This window comes from Zychaea mexicana, assembly GCF_025766255.1.
Source record: "Zychaea mexicana strain RSA 1403 chromosome Unknown BDB00scaffold_164, whole genome shotgun sequence".
Lineage (NCBI taxonomy): Eukaryota > Fungi > Mucoromycota > Mucoromycetes > Mucorales > Lichtheimiaceae > Zychaea > Zychaea mexicana.
In genome coordinates this window covers 23,908-42,489 of record NW_026516827.1, presented here as the reverse complement: position 1 = coordinate 42,489, position 18,582 = coordinate 23,908, and the positions used below count along the sequence as shown (strand labels likewise).

The 18,582-nt window shown below is 42.3% G+C and overlaps 4 protein-coding genes across 4 annotated transcripts; 3 read left to right on the top strand and 1 right to left on the bottom strand.

Annotated features, from left to right (window-relative positions):
• Nucleotides 1-2,285: 2,285 nt before the first annotated feature.
• Nucleotides 2,286-4,195, top strand: BDB00DRAFT_895302 (pyridoxal phosphate-dependent transferase; the record flags this gene model as incomplete). Its single annotated transcript, XM_053128509.1, has 7 exons — nt 2,286-2,340; nt 2,403-2,440; nt 2,502-2,633; nt 2,747-2,863; nt 2,982-3,482; nt 3,622-3,912; nt 4,012-4,195. The coding sequence occupies 7 exons, from the start codon at nt 2,286-2,288 to the stop codon at nt 4,150-4,152; spliced, it is 1,275 nt and encodes a 424-aa protein (XP_052973131.1). The 3' UTR covers nt 4,153-4,195.
• Nucleotides 4,196-5,640: 1,445 nt separating this feature from the next.
• Nucleotides 5,641-6,485, top strand: BDB00DRAFT_879197 (uncharacterized protein; the record flags this gene model as incomplete). The annotated part of the gene is made up of 4 exons (XM_053127838.1): nt 5,641-5,697; nt 5,818-5,985; nt 6,112-6,228; nt 6,342-6,485. The coding sequence occupies 4 exons, from the start codon at nt 5,641-5,643 to the stop codon at nt 6,483-6,485; spliced, it is 486 nt and encodes a 161-aa protein (XP_052973130.1).
• Nucleotides 6,486-6,775: 290 nt separating this feature from the next.
• BDB00DRAFT_171791 (thioesterase-like superfamily-domain-containing protein) lies at nt 6,776-8,365 on the top strand. Its single transcript, XM_053116319.1, has 5 exons — nt 6,776-6,973; nt 7,058-7,084; nt 7,171-7,174; nt 7,275-7,465; nt 7,560-8,365. The coding sequence occupies exons 1-5, from the start codon at nt 6,971-6,973 to the stop codon at nt 8,232-8,234; spliced, it is 900 nt and encodes a 299-aa protein (XP_052973129.1). The 5' UTR covers nt 6,776-6,970; the 3' UTR covers nt 8,235-8,365.
• A 256-nt stretch (nt 8,366-8,621) lies between these two features.
• BDB00DRAFT_857911 (thioesterase-like superfamily-domain-containing protein) lies at nt 8,622-10,094 on the bottom strand. The gene is given in 5 exon segments (XM_053125841.1): nt 8,622-8,832; nt 8,912-9,633; nt 9,798-9,799; nt 9,812-9,839; nt 9,942-10,094. 5 exon segments carry the CDS (start codon nt 10,029-10,031, stop codon nt 8,769-8,771), a joined length of 906 nt encoding a protein of 301 aa, XP_052973128.1. The 5' UTR covers nt 10,032-10,094; the 3' UTR covers nt 8,622-8,768.
• Nucleotides 10,095-18,582: the final 8,488 nt, after the last annotated feature.

The window sequence follows — 18,582 nt, the reverse complement described above, 5'->3', positions numbered from 1 at the left end:
GTGCTTCCCGTTTTTGCACCATTATCTCATCGATCATACACGCCGCTCCATGTTGTTACTGCAGGTGGAAGTTCAATTTCATCCTGTACGTCGCTGGACACGCTGATAAAAATTACGTCTTGCAGTATCAATTGACGCTCAAGCGAGGCGTGCCCTTTCCCAATGTTTATCGAACAATTGATGAAACTCCTTGTAGCCGAATAAATTGCACAGTAGGTTGTCTACAAGAGAGACATTACCGCAACTACAATACGTTTATATGCAATACAGTAAAGTTTATAGCATTTCGATCTATATGGTATGATACGCCTCGAGCATAGCTGGTTGAATGAAACGGGTTGCTACTTTTGCAATTATTGCAACCTTTAAAATCAAGCAAATATTCTCGGGGGTCGACTATATCGGTCAAGTGATGCGCCTCAGTATGTACACAGGCATATAGTTGTGTTGATGCCTCTTTCATGTGCAGACGCTCTTTCCATCGTGACAACACTGTTATACAACGAGAAAATCGGCGACTAGACGAGAGATAAGAGCACATCTCGCTTATGCAACTTTCAAGTGAGATTCGTTCTATTTTATCATACTTATTGTTAGTATTTTACCATTTAATTTTTAGCTCCAGTTTCGAGATTTACCTTCCATGATTTCAGCAAGTCTTACTACTTCCATATACAAAGGATATTCCTATCATATCCATGACTATTATATGAAAATTTAATTCTGTAATTAAGAATATATTTTATACTAGTTGTAACATAAGCGAAAATACATTACATGGTAGCAGTATCAAACGACGATATCGCACAGCTACCCGCGGACAAAATAACGCCGAGTATCGTTTCTGAGGCCAAGTTAAGATCTGATGATACGGCGATCATCACGTCAACATGTAATTTCATGAATATTAACTAATACGTCTGGTGTTCAACTTCGCTTACCCACGAAATGAATTACCATGACTGATATGAGGTTAAGCATAACTGGTAATACGGATATGGGATATTGTTGTGTTATCATCCTTTCTCTTTGTTTGCGTCAAATATATGTATAGACCATTCATGATATGTGAGCTGTATTTACAAAGAGCGAGTGAAAAGTACAGTATTCGACATGGAAAGATGTGATAGATCTGTGGGGCAGTCAAACAATGTGTTACATACAACAGTATCGAACAGTGGTAAATGAGAGCCTCAGTAAAAAATCTCTATAAGGTCCACGTTCTGTAAACTCTGTTCTTAAAATACCAAGTATTTATTTAACACTTTCTTTTGCTATACGCAGCTTATTGAGCTTATAATTACATCGATACGTGAAGTACATACACTGCCTCCCAAGGTCCAAGAAAATATGGCCAACTTGCTATAAGTGTACAGCGAGACGCGCTGTTTATAATTGCGGGTTCCAGCATTATGTTTCTGGTATCTCTGCGCTTTAAAATGTTGATTTGAAAAAGGAAAATTAAAAACCACCTTCACGTTCTCTTGGTTACCGCTATATAATGTAAACATGAAATGCAGACTAGTAGCAGCACCACAGATAGACGATGTGATGGTGGAGACTTCCACAGGATCGTAATGAGCTGCGTGTATATCGCTAGGCTTATATACTTCGTCCTGAATGCTCATGTTATTCTTGCAGAACCGTGGTAAAAATTACTACTATGAATTAAACGGTAGAAAAAGGCTCATATTGTTCATGCATTTGTATCACGTTTATATGGTTCAGGTTGTATCTATAGATGATGGTGTTCTGTGCCGTCGCAGTACATCTCTTCTTTTTTACTGTCCATAAAAGCAGTAGTGTGGTCAATCATATTGTTTTTCGTGGGTAGGAGGTTTGACGGAAACCAAGCTAGTCAGGTGCATACGATATTGGTCAGCACCATCCAGTTCAGAGCATATTATTGCCGTACTTAACCTTTTTTATACCTACCAGCGATACCATGTCGAAAAGACTTTGGGTTGAGGATAGCAAGGATATGAACACGTTAATGCCGCATGATGCTGTGGTCAGCGTACAGTAGTTTTAGAAGAAGCTGTGTTTTTACATTCCTTGAATTAAGCGTTCAAAATTAAGCACCTTAAATCTTTATAAAGGACACAGCGTAGATACTTTGACCTGGGAGGTCATTTCAACGAGACTCGGGTATGCATTTGTTACACAAAATCAAAATATTTGGATATATATGATATTCAGTACATAATTGAACGCGTACCTGCAAATTCTTTTTTCCGTTCTTTCTTTTTTCCCTTGCGTTCCGTAGTTTACGGTTTTCTATTACTATGGATTATCGAAAATTCCTTAGTACTCGGTCGAAAGCTCGCGTACCATCAGCTAGTGAGTAGAAAATTATTGCCACAACAGCAACTTACTTTGGCCTAACAGTATCGGTTATTCAGTTCGCGCCTTGATGCCACTTTACAACAAGAAGGATATGGTAAGCAAAATGATATAGACACACTGACATCGTCGTGTTTACTCGCCTTTATGAACTTCAGATCTCGTTGGCCGCAGGCATGCCCAACCCTGAAACGTTTCCATACGCAAGCATGTCCGTTACGCTCAAGTCCGGCGAAATCATCACCTTTGACGATGATCTATTCAGACGTAGCTTATCGTACGATTATACTGTAGGGTATTCCAGTTTTTTTGAACAAAACTTCTACTTCCTCATCATAGCAAAGAAACGGAACTAATAAAGTAGCTTTCTCACGGTCATATTTTTACTTTAAAATATGTATAGTCTGGCATGCCGCAGTTTAACCAATGGTTACGTGAGCTACAAATCAGGGAGCATGCGCCACCCTGTAAAGAGTTCGATCTGTCGATTGGCTCGGGTTCACAAGACTTATTTACCAAGGTTAATACATTAACAAACTTTCTGACTTTCAGTTGTAAAGAATGAACTCTCACAGTTTTGGCATCTCACATGATTCATGGTCACATGATGATTTTGACTCTTTTTTTTTCTTGCGTAGGCAATGGAAATGTTTGCTGAACCAGGAACTGCTTTGCTCGTCGAAGAACCAACCTATGCTGGCGCTTTATCTTTCTTAAAGTCTGAGCCTGTCGATTTGGTCCCAGTCAATACTGATTCTGAGGGAATTGACCCGGAAATGCTCGACAGGATTCTGACCAGTTGGCCCGAACTGAACCCTACGGGCAAAAAGGACCAACCTCGTCCTCAGGTGCTCTATACGGTTCCTGTTGGCGGAAACCCAACTGGTGTCAGCTCAACGCTGCAACGCAAAAAGCGAACCTATGAAGTATGCCAAAAGCACGATATACTGATCATCGAAGATGATCCATACTATTATCTCCAGTTCAAAACACCGCGTACGCCGTCGTACTTTTCGATGGATGTGGATGGTCGCGTTCTGCGTATGGATAGTATGAGCAAGATTTTGTCGTCGGGCATTCGCATCGGATGGGTTACCGGACCCAAGGTTTTGGTCGAGCGTATAAATCTGCACACGATGGTATGTGGTACCTGTAAAAGTGAAAGATTGAGAAAAAATAGGTTAATGTGGGATTGGAGAAAACAATGTACATCTTCCTGTTATGTTGGGGTATATGGATGCGTAATAATCATTTATGGACTCAATGTTCTCTTTACAGTCGACAAACTTACAACCTGCTGGTGTACCTCAATTGATGGCATATGGTTTGTTGGCAGAATGGGGCTATGACGGCTTTTTCGCTCATGTAGACCGTGTCGCCAATTTTTATCGCGAGCGTCGGGATGTTTTTGAAGAAAGCTTGGAGCGTCATTTAAAGGGATTGGCGGAATGGGTTGTGCCTGATTCTGGCATGTTTGTTTGGATTCGCTTGCTAGGCGGTATCACCGATTCAAACGAGTTGATTTTGCAAAAGGCTGTCAAGAATAATGTACTAGCTGTTCCGGGTGTGGTACGTAATGATTCTATTACCAGATATCGTGATTTACTACAGTCAGTTTTTATAGTATCCTAAAATTAATACCTTGATTTTACGTGATCCGCTATATAGGCCTTTATGCCTCTCAATGACATCACGCCTTGCGTCCGTGTCTCGTACAGCTGCATAGAAAAGGATCAAATAGACGAAGCTGTGCGTCGTCTTGCTACGGTTATTCGCGAAGAAGCTGCAGCAAATTCTGCAAATAACTAATAAATGAAAGATTGGTGGTTTTAGTACCAGTTTTGGTAACTTCCTTTCGTACAGTGTGCGTTTAGAGCAAAATGATGGGCGTGCCAGTGAAGCCGTTGATTAGATTCTTTTCAACAGCCGAAAACCCGGGTAGGGAAAACAGATAATGCAAAAACAGGCGACTTTCAGCAGACAGATGGCGCAGCATGACATCGTCTGGAAGAGAATGGAGAGAAATTAAGCGCATCGCCTTCAGCAATCGAAGAAAACGTGACCAATAATGGTCTAGGACATCCATCACCCTTCCCCACCTTCTCCAGTCAGTTGTGATGCTTCTTAATAAGAGGACTGAGGAGCAAGTGATACTATGAGACGTTCTCCATTAGCCAGAAGGAGAAAAGGGGGTAGTACTGGTTTGAAGTTTTGAGTATGTTCGTTTATAACAACTGTCATGGTTTACAAACTCCTATTTCCTTTACCCTTTAAAGAGCTCTTTTGTCTTTTAATCCTATCACTGCAAATGTACAGACCTCTAGAAAGTGCTGAAGGTGGCTGTTGAACACATTGTGGTGTATTCGTAATGAAGAAGTGTATGTGTAGACCGCGGTGATTCCTGTGTTTCTTTTCTGAAGAAAATAAAAGTTCTGTGAGTTCTTCCATACGCTCGACCGGGGTATACATACTGCTGCTTTGTGACAGGAAACAATTTTGCTTGAGTGCTCTCTAGAATACATAGAAATGGCTCTTGTACACACCCGCATTTTGGTTTTTCTGTCGTAATCCTACAATATATATGTTGGAATACAAGACATAATGCAAGTAATAGCGAAAAAGTAAACCTTGTAGCCACCAGCTGAAACAATAGCAAGTTATTTCGTTTGCGCTCTTATGTACAGTATTTGCTTTTGAGTGCTTGCTAATATACATGCAAGATGAACTTTGCGTTAGTTATTGCTTGATATATGTATTTTGCACGGATAATACTATTTACTTATAACACAAAAGCACTAAATAACGCAGTTGTATCAATCACCTTGTATTAGGCGAATGCCCATCTACAACGGCGACTGCATACATGCGCAAAAAATGTCATAGAATTTCGGAAACTGTTATTAAACCTCTCTCTCTCTCTCTCTCTCTCTCTCTCTCTCTCTCTCTCTCTCTCTCTCTCTCTCTCTCTCTCTCTCTCTCTCTTCCTTTCTCTGTTTGTGTGTGTGGATATCCTTGCAGAGGGCGCTACTGGTATGGAAATAATTAGCTTGGCAGGTCCAATTGCTCGCTAAATGGCGACATATACACTGCAGTGACTGATTCTTAGTTCAATTTTCTTTTAGTAGCTAATGTATGCGAACCACATGGCCATGCCAATGTTTTCAAAGCTGGTTTCCTCCGTTGACTTCGCCTTTGCGCTGAGCTTCTTAGCTGCACTTCTACTATGCAGCCACCGCAACTACAGTAAAACCTCGAAATTAATCGGAACGCATTCATGAGTTTAAATGCCTAAAACAAATGACACTGGAATTTATTGCAGCTGGTAAAAGTTGCACTTCTCGAGGATTTCTGGCAGTAGCTCATCTGCACCCACTTCTCCCACACGCAAAAGCCATCATATAAAAAAACAAATAACAACCATATGCATACTAGTACTCTTCATTTCCCAATAGCATCATCTACGGCACATAACAGCCAGCATCGCAACAGATCAACAGCCACAACAACAGTGATGCGTTCACTACCTGTAAAAAGCACATCCTCAGCCAGATAACCCGTCTGCAGCAGCTGTTCTACAACCACCACACCTTTGTGGAGACGGTCGGCAGACGACAAGCTACCATGCAACGCTTGCGGGCTCTAGTAAGTTAGAACACATTTTTGCATTTTACTGGTTTTGAAGAGCGAGAGGGTGTGTGAAACGGAAACTCGCTATCATTATCATGCTCCATCCATTATAGTTGAAACTGCATCATGCACCCCGTTAAGGCATTTGAAGCCACATTCGGTCGCAAGGACGCTCGCGGGGAAGAAGATGGGTTGCAGCAGCAACCGATTTGTTCTAATTGTGCCACATCCACTACCCCCTTTGGCGTCAAGACGATAGTGGCGCACCGCTATATGCAATGCCTGTGGATATAGTAGGTGTTCTTTTTGTTCCCTTTGTTTATTTAAAATTCATATAGCTGCCAGAGTAACTGATTAGTTTTGCATGACAGCTTGAACTGCATAACCAACGACGACCATTATCGTTCAAGTCCGATACCATTAAAAAGCGACAGCGTGTTGAAAAAACACAGAAACGATCACACCGCCATCGTCAGCAGCAGCAGCAGCAGCCCGACGGCCGGCTGAAAGAATAAGAGCAGCCACTCATCATCACCATTAACAGCTTTTACTCTCATCACACCATACCAACATGTCTCAACAGCCTTTCTATTACCAGCCAAGTTCAGAGTTTCTATATAAACACTGACATTCTGTTTTGTTTTCCCCTTTCAACACACTCGCACTTCGAAGCACACACACCAGAAAAATATCAACACCGACAATGCATCTTTATCATTTAAGGAAAAATAAAGGCTTGTGTTTGAACAAGCGAAAAGATGACAAAGAAGAATTGGATAGAATCCGCTGCCCAGCTATGCTGCTTAAAGCAAAATATTTCCTGTATTTCTTTCGTCTAGCTTTTTCCATCCACCATGGCGACAGAGCAAATGTTAAACGCAACAACAGCAGAAACAACCACAGCAACGAAGCATGCAGACTATGCGTTCGATCAAGCTACAGATTCGTGCTACATTGAGAATCGGACCACGGGGCTGCAGTTTTTGCTGGGCGTGTGAACATGGTACACTCATATTAGCATTCATTTACGAAACAAGTTTTTTGGGCAACTGCAAATAGATTCTTACCCAATTTTCATGCGCATTAGGACTGGGCTATCGGGCAGGCCCCTGCTGTAAGTTGTTTGGAGATCACGCGCTTGTTACACATCGAATCATATTGTCCAGTTCTTCTTACACGACCTTTTTACTTTCGATCCAGGGCGGTATGTGTGACCTCACATCTTTTCCGAATGTACCAGTGGGCAGAGTATACGCATGGTCTTTATTTGTTTCTGAATCGCCAGCATGCTTGATCGTATATAGGTTATGTCATTGCACTGTCACTTAATGCCGTACTCCAACACTGTTCCTCTCGTTACCAGCAGCATCCCGTAGCGCTCAATACATTCTTTTTTAAAAAGACTGAGGCGGGTCCATTTGTAGTCGAAATTTCAGACCTGAAACCCAGTAAACGCGGCTTTTGCGTTATAAAAGCCATCATGCGTCAGCCCAAGGTGTGTTTTTCTATGTTGTCCCACCGTATATTTACTCACGTCTATATACCTGTGTGGCAAGAAGATTAACCATTTTTTTGATAATACAAATCAGAATCGCGAAGCTATAGTGCCGCAACGGCTGCAGGATTATGATCCAAGCGAGTATGTAACCAAGACACATAGTATTATCACGATGGCCAACATGGATGGAGAAAAGGGCTTAACCTACGAGACGCTTGAAGCCGCCAAACCTCCTTCAACGGAAACCATGCAGCACTCGCAGATGGATTTCATGCATCAGTACATTGACATTTATCAAGACATGAGCACATATCCGATACGCGACCAGGCTAGCGGCAAGACGATCTGTCCTGGCAGACCCGAAGTGCACCATTCTGTATGTTTCAAAGACGGTCGCGAGACGGATTTTAAAAGCATACCTTTCTGGGCCGATCTTTTCATTCATCCCATGTATTCGTTGGACAATGAGCTGCTGGGTGGCCCATCATGGATGCCTACTTTGCAGTTGGAGGTGCAGTTCAAGTCGGTTCCCAAGCATGTGAAGCGTGTGTTGGCGTCTTTCAAGGTGCCACATATCATTAACGGACGATTCGATTTGGATGGTGCGCTCTTTGATCAGGATAAGAATTTACTAGCGACGACACGACATCAGTGCCTGGTGGTGCCATGGAACGTAACACGCCATCAACAGCTCCTTCAAAGTCGTCTTCCTTGTTATCCCCTTCCAAACTCTAGATTATTCAATTATACTAGTTTCGACCGCTAATTGTGCCGTTTGCGCCACCTCAACTGCTGCCATGCTCCCTCTTTCTTGGCTAGTAATAATCTGCTTGTGTATATCCACCATCATAGAAACATCATCATAACACGGATTAATAGAAACTTTGCATAGACTCCTTTTCTTTTCTCTTCTTATGATATTTGCCATTTTCTCATCCTTTTTGTTGTGGCGGCAACTCATGTCAATATACGACTTTGATGTGTACTGGGGTCGAATGCTCTTCCACGACCATCTACCGACTCAGGTGCTTATTTGTATTCCGTCAACTTGGCTATCATCTGGCACGCAACACAAGACTTTTCATAAACATTTGACACAAGGGAAAGGTTTCAAGCAGTCCGTAGCAAACCGAACTGCCTCGACCCTTGATTCATTAAAAAATACATCCCTTCCGCGATAAGCTCCACGATGGAGTAGTAGGTGAAGGTGTGTTGTTAATGGCCTTACACTTTTCACTGATAAATTGAAAAGTATGTCTATTTCTTTGCTCCACTATTTTCAAAACGACTACTCTATTTTCTATAGCTTGCTTTCGGTTGCTGTCTCTTGCTTCTTCTTGCGTGGAATTATACGAAGTTGATGTCTATATCACATACATTCATACTTTAGATGAGTGTCTGTGTCCATTAAATGCCAGCGATAAGATAAGAAATTATGTGTACCTAGTGGTTGCGAACAACTCTCCGTCTTCACCATAGAGACAGCCATCCATATCCCATCGACCATTTATAAGGTTGGGAACAAAATAAGACAAGTATGCCCGCCGCAATGGAGTTTTGATTGGCTTCTTGAATTGGATCTCGTACTGCAGTGTCGGTTTCCAGCTGTCTCGTATTTCTGGACTATTCTTCATATTGAGGGAGCCGAACGGATCCATGTACATATCGAAGAAGTACACAATGGCCAAGTTATCGACAGGTCGTCCGTCAGCAAACTCAAACGCATAGTGAAGTCTTCCATCGTTTTTATTCATATCCTGGTACATGCGGAGCGTCACATCTCCCTCACAAGCCGGCGCCAGTATCGTCATATCCTCAATGGAAGAAGCAGGCTTGTATATATGCTCTGGATCAAGAAGCTGTGAAATGCCTTGTTCTGGTCTTGCTCCACTTAAACTGATCACAGCAAAGTTTTTGATAACATAATCCTGTGGATCATAAGCTTCCAACGTGTCCAATGGCTTCGTGTTGCTGTCAACAGTTTTAAGTTGTTTCAGCTTGATTACAAAGGAGCACATGCCTTTGCTGCTCGCCTTGATAGTCTCCACCTCGACGACAAATGGTCCTGTTGTTCCCGGGTTTACGAAAAACGTGTTCATCGAAATAGGATGCCGATCAGGATAGCGTTGCATAGCAACCTTCATCATGACAGACGCCATATAACCTATATGACCGGTATTCGTCTCAACGTTTAGCCCGAACAACGTTGTACCGGCGATGTTTACTTTCTTTTACTTTAATGGTGCAAACACTTACCACCCTGTTCATGAAAATAGAAAGGTACGCATCAAAATATATTTAGCTGAGCGCTGTGCAACCCTTTTTTTTTACTTTTCGAATTTACCAGTGTGATCCCTGAAGCAGCCCAGCGCTAATGAATTGATGAAAGAAAAAAAAGAGGGTTGTACCGAGTAAGAAATGAGCCAAATTGTTTCTTGATGACGATAATATCTCAATCAATAAAGTCGCCTACACGATGAAGATAGCCAGCATATATTGAAGCTGCTGGTGAATCGCCTAAGTGACGTGATTCGGTGACCGTGTCGAATTCAAACTGTGTCATTCTTTCGACTCTTCTCCTTGGAAAGGTGAAAATAAAGGTATTTAGCAAGAGTGTGAGGTTTATATTTCAAAACGTGGGTATTTCATTAGCACATTGATTCATAATCTTTAATAGCGGTGTGTAACTATGCCAAAGCAGCAATCAAAAGCACCGGCGCGTTTGGCCGACGTGTATCCGTAACCAACTCTTTAATACACTGAGCTTGCTTTATTGGTTTTTCTCTAATCATCTCAACTTTACGTGCCATGTTTGCGCCCTGATATTTTATACGTTTTATTTTCTTGAGATAATTATATATTCATTCAAACTTAGGTTAATCGCACACATCACCATTCTGTGTGCGGTCCGGGCGACAACATCAGCTAAGGCAGGAAGGTGGCAATTAGACCCTGGGATCTGGCGACAGCACACTTACCAACCGATCAAGCGGTCAACAACATTTCAATTACATGACAATTCTCGTCCGTTTCTGATCGTTTATTGTTGAATAGAACAAGAAGCTGTAGGAACGCTTTTCAGTCAATTTTACATAATCTGGCCATAGTATATTATGAAGCGTAGTGACAACCACGCATCAGAGACCGCAAGAGCGGCGAGAAACGATGTAGACAGAACAATTGGTCATTTTGCTCGCTATGTACTTCTTGAAGCGAAGTTCGAGTGACTATCTGATTAAACCGATATCAAGTCAAAACCAATGGTATGCTCATATCTATTGTCTCTTCTTATATAGGATGTAAATGCGATTCAGAAACTTGACGATGACCTCCATATAATAAACCATCACGGATTTGTACACATGGAACATTAAGGACATCAATGCGAGCAAACTAGCATCACATCGTATGTGGCGGTTCATTCTTGTTTTGGTGGTGAGGCAATTAACAGGTGGCGAATGAAAACGCAGTTGTAGCGATCGCAAATCATAAACAGGACACATCTATTGAAAGAATACATAGCCCGTTCATAAGGCGCATCAAACACGATATTGGCTTTGAGGGTGTCATTATGAAGTGGCCTATCATAATCAGATCCACACGACGGCACCACATACCGATACAAGCAGAAAACAAGAAGGCCTACCACCAGGATACAATCGACAATACATTGGTGAGAGGGAAGATCCTACACAATCTGCTCGGTGGCAAGCGAAAGAAGTCAATACATCTTTCAAAGTCAAGGTGAAAGACACGTATGCATATACACTCGAGGCATCACAATGAAACGCACGTGATTGCCCAACGAGTACTCATATTGCTCGCTCAATTATTATGCGACGACAATAAGATCATTTGTGGAGAAAATAATAAAGAGTAATTGTGCAATGGCTTTAGACGGAATAAAACAAACTTCATTGGGACATACCACATATTCATTAAATCATCCATTGAAAAAGTGGAAACCTTTTAAGAACAATATTGCTGTTTAATGCATCTTCAAGAGACGCAGACACATGCTTCAGGAAAATCATCTACAGTTAGAAGCAAGATATACTGGGGCAATAAGCATTTAAAAAAGTAGCATGGTGAGAATTAGTGGCATAAAGCAATTGACCCACCTTGTAATGTTACGCAACTGTGCTCAAATTGCTCTGTCGTCTAAAACCAATTCATGGTATTAATCCCTCAGGATTCTCAAGCTTAGCCGTCTGTACGCACAAACTTAAACGACCTAAATTTGATTATGGTCTCGCGATAACCTCATTAACTAAGACACTATTGAAAGCACACAAAACAACTCAAAACCAATGCCTCCGTATAATATACAGTACCCAGAATGCAGGAACGCATTACTACTCTAAAAGCGAAATTTCTATACAGGGCACACTTTTTGTACTGATGATGCTCTACTTACCACACTTTTGCCCACCAGCACAAATCAAAGAAACAGCCACTGGACCAAACTATGCCGTACATACTCTCGTCTGGTAAAATGTATCAGCACTACAAGAAAGCACCAGCACTGCATCACTTGAGCCCATCATCCACCGATATCTTCGCAACAACCCGCACCACACACCAGCGCGATTTCTCTCACAGCATGCCGACCAACATTTGGTACCGAATCAATACTGTGGCTGCCAATGACCATCAAAGAACGAAGCAGATGTGACAGTTTGCGACTGGGATGGCTGCCTGGTGGGCGCCGCAAGTCCTGTAAATCCTGCAGCCACCACGATTTCAATGGACAACGTTCTACCCTCTGCCTACGCATGCATTCCCGCCTCAACATCTACAACAAACAACGGGTCCATTTTCATATAGATTAAATCAACAATTACCAAAACGCAAACCCACTTCGGCTCAACGAATATTAGATACTACCTTTTTCTATCAGATACCGGATTCTGCTGCATAGTAGCACCCCACCTCCAATCTGTTCCAAACCATAACCCTCCCGCTTTTCCCTGTTGCCGCCGAACAGGGTTTTGTTCTTTCTATTATCTCCCTTTTTAGACCAGACTAGAGCGAAAATGCTTCTCTATGATGGCCATCATCTTCACGTCTCTGGTGGCGTGCACATGCAGTGTGAGACCTTACGGAGTGCGTGTAACCTAATCGAGCATTGATGTTTGAAGTGAGCTGCTCTGTGCCATCCAAACAAGAAAAGTTAGACTTGACTTGTGTTGCTTCCCGATCAAACACAAATGCTTCCCCTCATTTCTTCTCGTCCACCTCAAGCACTTCTTTTCTAACTCCCACTTTTCTTTGAAAGAAAGAACGCCACGAGAAAAGATAATGGCAAACAGTAGCAGACGCGTGAGCAAAGCACCAACACCACCAGAACAACAATGGTCGTAGCATCAGCAGCAGCGCCAATAGCAACTACGATGAACAGCAGCAGCCACAACAGCAACAGGAGTGAAGTCATGGTGGTTTCGAGGCTCAGCATCAGACACTTGTGTGGAAGGACGACGAGACCAGTACTGTAATCGCCGGCAATCTTTATACTGTAAGAGGCTGATCCAGTTCCCCCCCTCTCTCTCTCACATGTCTTATCATAAAATTCATACGCAAGGTTCAAACGTTTCGAGGTGTATCATAGTGCTTGATTAAAAGTGTCTGTGGAATAGTTCCAAAGATAAACATATCAAAAGGAACCTTACGACATAATACTTGTACAAGCACACAACGTCATTTAGACAAAGATAAGACTGAAGAGCTCTTCTTGGACGGCCATCCTAAAGACAATGTAGATGCACCGCCAGATTGAGTACAAAAACGCATGGACACAGACGGCGAGAGTCTGCCAATCTCCTGAGAGTCCCACGCGTCCGTACCTTTAATACGCGCGGAAGAATACAAAGCGTAGTGGGGCTTCTGTAGGCATTGTTCTGTTTGCCACTTGGAATCACGGATCGCCGGTATAGATTCCCAAAAGACAATGCCCCCGTCATGCGCCCTTATCGATAGCCTAGACCTTGTGTAACCTCAGTGTCGAGTAAAAGAAAAGCGCGTCAATTAAGTAGTCACTTGATGAGAGCCTTGTAGAAAGACGAGACTAGTGTGTACGTGTAGCCTGGAGAGTGCACATTGCAAAGGGGAATGTCTGTGGGGTTGCATTCCCATTGCCTCGGAAGATGACAGACCCATTGTACGATGTGGTCCAGTGTGCTTGTCGGTGTAACATGACATTACCTGGGCTGGCAAGTGACGCTGCCAATTTTCTTTTTTTCCTTTTTTGGATCAGCTGCCCAAGCGAACAGATAAGATATAAAAGCACTGCATGGAAATAATTTTTGCTACTTTGCTCCTCTCTCTCTCTCTCTCTCTTTTCTTTAAATCATGAAAATTGTGACCAAGTTTTCGAAAGCAAAAAAGTACCCGTGCACAGTGTCGACGAGCATAACGATGAACCGGGATGGTCGCGTCCAAAAGTTTGTCGTCTCAGTCAGGACTTCCCGTAGCAGCAGCAGCAGCAGCAGTGGCGGCAGCAGCAGCAGCAACAGTGACAGTATCAGTGGCAGTAGCGGTAGCAGTGGCAGCAGTAGCAGTGGCAGCAGCAGCAGCAGCAGCGACAGTAGCAGTGGCAACAGCGGTAATAGCAGCAGTATGTAGTAGTAGCAGTACGTAGTTCAATAAAAAGCATATTTTTTTAAAATAAAAAGGCAGCATTGCGCTGTATAAAACCAAAGATACGTCGCGTCTTTTCTGCTGTTACGTACGCGTGTGTGTGTATTTGAGTAACTTAAAAGCCACCAGGCATCTGAATGGGCCTACGAGAATTATGGGGACCCAGGCAAAGGTCATGGTTATCAGACGCCAAAGTCGCTTCCCAACTGTAGTGACGTGACTAATACAACGCATCCACTGGTGATGAAAATTGATGAACAGTTGGAGTGTCCGATGGATACAAGGGGTATTCGCGTATACACGTTTGTTTGCGATTAATCGTATATGGAACATTTGGCTCCGTTGCGGCCAGTGGTAGATGCATCACTCGCGTAAATATTTCAAGTGACATGGCCAAACGATAATGTGATGCTGTAGTAGAATTAGTACATGAAAATAATAGGAGAGCAGAAAGTAACCCTTTTGTTATATTATTGAGAAACTTAATCGTTTATTTCTTCAAATACATGTTTGACGGTATATTGTCTGGTCTGTCGCCGGCATTTGTAATACCACATCGACCATTACATTTTACGAATGCAACGCCGTCCGTTTCATTGTTCTATAAAAATTTTCAAGATTCGTGGTTGCTCTACAGTACTCATTATCTTTAATGCAGTTCTAATGCTCAAGCGTTGTGGATTTCACGAGGCAAACATGGACTCGTATGATACTAAGATATAAGCAAAGCGGAAACCGATGCCATAGATCCAATCAGCCGCGCCCATAATGTTTATATTCATGGTACATGGATCGTCGTAACGTCGTGATTCAAAAAGTATAGAATTCCAGCACTTGATCGCACCAAAGGGTTGTTTTTGGAACCAAGAAGATATCGTTCCCATTAGACGCCCTTTCCAGGCTCTGGTACATAATATAAAGTGCGAGCGAGGGGATCGAGATAATATGATTTTTTTAAGGTGGTACAATAGCAAAGACATGCACAGAGATCGTAATCACCTTCACTCCTTTCTCCCTATTCAAAGTAGAGAAAAAACACTCAAAGAAATCTTTTGCATAAGAATGTTGTTGGACAACTTGATTAGACGGTTATTCGTGTCAATGTACAGGCCAGTATGTAAATCCGCTCTCGACCAACCAAGATTCTCTCCAAAAAGGTGACAGATGCGCTTTTTCGGTATTCATGAGGTGCATCATGTTGAGCATACAGTCCACCTGCAACAAATGATGCTTACGATCGATTGCAGTGTAGTAGTAGTAGTAGTAGTAGTAGTAGTAGTAATATTGTAGTATTAACAACCATTATAGGAGTCAAAATTCGTTGTTCTTTCATCAAGTCTTCGCACAGGAGGTATGAGATAGTAGTGAGCCAAGGTACTTGAACAGGTGATAAACGTGCGGACAAAAGATAATGCTCGAGAAATTGGTGGGGATGACGGCTTTAAACTTGCGATTAGGATCGTCATGTAAGTCAGTGAGAACAGATATATCTCGGTTATAGAAAATCTGGGGCTACTGTAGATGATTTCTTTTAATAGAAGTATAGTACTGCTCGCCAAGCCGACGCGTGGTGCTTACAGTATCGGCGCATGGTGACAGGATATGAAAGTAGACCCACAAGTGCGTGGTAGTATCTGCGAAATGACGGAGCATGCAGGATCGCTTATGCCGTATGTACAGTGCCCGCTCGATAATTCGATACTCGATAACTCGATATTTTCGATAATTCGATCACTTTCTCAAATGACCAGGCTGGTAAGCAGTAAAATATCGACAAATCGATAATTCGATCATCGATCGCTTGCTGTGACATATCGACAAGTATAAACCAATAGAAATGCTTAGTGACGCGGAATTGAACCAGCGATCAGTGTCGGATCATACATCAGAGTCCAGAGTTAACATGTATTCCCAATGAATATTCCTTTTCTTAACGGAGTCCCAATTTCATAACTCGATATTTCGATAATTCGATCACTTATGGCTGTGACCAAAGTGATCGAATTATCGAGCGGGCACTGTAATGAGTACGAGTTTATCTAGGATAGCGCGGACGCTTTTAGGTATCGTTGACTAATTCTTTTTCTGAACAGTAGAAGCGGTATGTACCAATAGCGGTGTTTGATAAGTAACGTTTAAAATTTGATTGTTTTATTTAACGACTCTTTGAACGCTGTGCTTTGTGTGGCAATTTCGCTCGAGTCAGATCAGGGGAGAAAGGGGATGATGAAAAACCCTGTGTGCGTAAACAGGGAAAAAGGTTGTGGGGATGGTAGATGATGCTATGGATTGCTGAAGATAGAGTGGAAGAATAAGCAGAAGGAGAGTAAGAAAAGAGAACGGTGTTAGTGGCACTTAGCCAGATTCCTGCGGCAAGGGAGGAGCAATCCATTTCAGTAGTGTGCTGCCAGGCTGCTCGTCGTAGTACTGGTGTAGTTTGGAGTCGGGGTGTTGGTGAGCGTCAAGTTCGGCTAGGATTTTGCATACAACTAGCCATTGTGAACGAAGTAGGTTAATGCGGTGTAGTGACTTTGGCGGGGAGTGGGGTAACTGATTCAAGACAAACGACAGTGGGTCCGGGCTTTGGGACTCTGTGATATATAAACGGCGGTGCATGCGAAGCCAGCGGATAGCGTGGTTTTTGTTGAAATCTGGGGCTTGGCAGGTGTGGCAATTTGATAAGTAACCGATATTGTTGCTTTTTGTTGCTGTAGTCGTAATAAGTAAGTATTCGTTAGAATATAGCATCTCTTTATACATAGCATTTCATGGTATTTAAACCCTCAGATTTATTACACCTTTATCAAGCCTGCCTGTAATACGCTCAAATTTTAACGAACTAACTTCGAATATGGTCTCGCGATAACCTCGTAAACTGAGACGCAATTAAAAGCACTCGACACAGCCCAAAACCAATGCCTCTGTATATCACAAGGTGCCCACCCTTACTCCGAAACTAAAGTGATGCGACGTATCGCCAACCTACCCAGCATGCAGGAACGCACCACGTATCTGTAAAGATAAATCCCACAGGAAGCCCTTCCCGCTTTATTTGAACCACTGCAATGCAACTCGATAAGATCTTTTACAATGCATTGTGGATATATCATTTGAAGATAAGGATAGCTGATACAAGACTTCTTACTTCAACCAGTAACAAAAGAGGTAACACCAGAGCATAAGCCAACAGACATATATAATTGCCAGATCTGTGGAATTGTAAAGTCTGCTTCTCTCTCTCTCTCTCTTCTCGCTCGTAGCTTAAGAAACCAAGTTTTTCTTGTCACTTTAACTTTTACCTCATCCAAAAGACTTACACTGACCATTCCAACGCAGAAAGTTGCGCCTGCTATCAAAAGCATGATTCTTAAGCCAAACGTTACTTCCAGAACGACAGATTGGCGATGAAGCGTGAGTAAGAAACATTTGGTCTGATCGAGTTTGCGTCTTTTCGAGTACATCGATGATGACGCCTATACAATTCATAAATCAGTTCTTATCTAACGTGGTATGAAGACATTTGATGTTCACAAATGCAACAATAATGCACACCCAGTACTTTCCACTACACTACAATTTTTCAACGGTGCAAAATAACAGAAAGGAAAGGATGAATCAGTAGGGATAATAATATTGAAACATAATTTATAGATCTAGCTTGCATACTTTATTGCATAGTACCTACTTAAGAGAACTACTGATTTTTGAAGAACGCAAAAGAGCGTCCCCAAGACTACAAGCCAGCCACTATAGGAGCCGTCTTGCTCGCCTTCTCCCATCATATTTCTTTTTCTTCCAAACGATTTCGCACTTGAGGAACCTCTGATATCACTACTACATTGGTGCTAACATCGCTGTCTGCAATGACTCTCGTCAATTCGCTTCTCGATGGTATCGCCACCACTACCATCTAAAATATAAAATATCATCATATATAAGTTCGACACTCATCAGTAAGCAGTCATCATGACAGGTTTTGATACTACAGATCCTTAGAAACCACACTGGTGATATTGTACCTTTTCTGATATCTTGCGTCATCGCTGATGAGGAGGCGACGGTGCTCGATATACTATTTTTGTCACTATCAATAGCAAGTTCTTCATCTATACTTCCATGCACCTATAGTAATTTAACGGCGTATCCGCATTTCAAGCGTTCTGTTCGTTCTTTGTGCAAAAGCAATCAGAACAGAGAAGTATATATTTGATAGCTGCATTTCATATGTGCTATTGACACAGTGTATTGGCATGATATATACACATCTCAACTGGAGCTTCAACCGCCATAGTGCATGCCAGGATTCAATGCTTTTCGGTTGCTGTTTCGTCTAACTTTGTTTATCTTCACTTTAGCAATCATCACTTTTGTGCATGATGCGCATACAATATTCCAAACTAGCGCATTAAAGCTATCATATCAACCAAGGTATGGATGTTACATCGACATTGAAATCCCGCATTATTGATGCAAACTGG

Bases quoted from the DNA above. Each gene is read 5' to 3' on its own strand.
- BDB00DRAFT_171791 (XM_053116319.1), top strand. The intron at 7,466-7,559 runs GTGTGTTTTTCT...AATACAAATCAG, and splicing joins CCATCATGCGTCAGCCCAAG to AATCGCGAAGCTATAGTGCC.
- BDB00DRAFT_857911 (XM_053125841.1), bottom strand. From the start codon at position 10,031: ATGACACAGTTTGAATTCGACACGGTCACCGAATCACGTCACTTAGGC. The intron at 9,840-9,941 runs GTAGGCGACTTT...TCAATTCATTAG, and splicing joins ATGCTGGCTATCTTCATCGT to CGCTGGGCTGCTTCAGGGAT. The intron at 8,833-8,911 runs GTACACATAATT...TATGTGATATAG, and splicing joins GAGTTGTTCGCAACCACTAG to ACATCAACTTCGTATAATTC.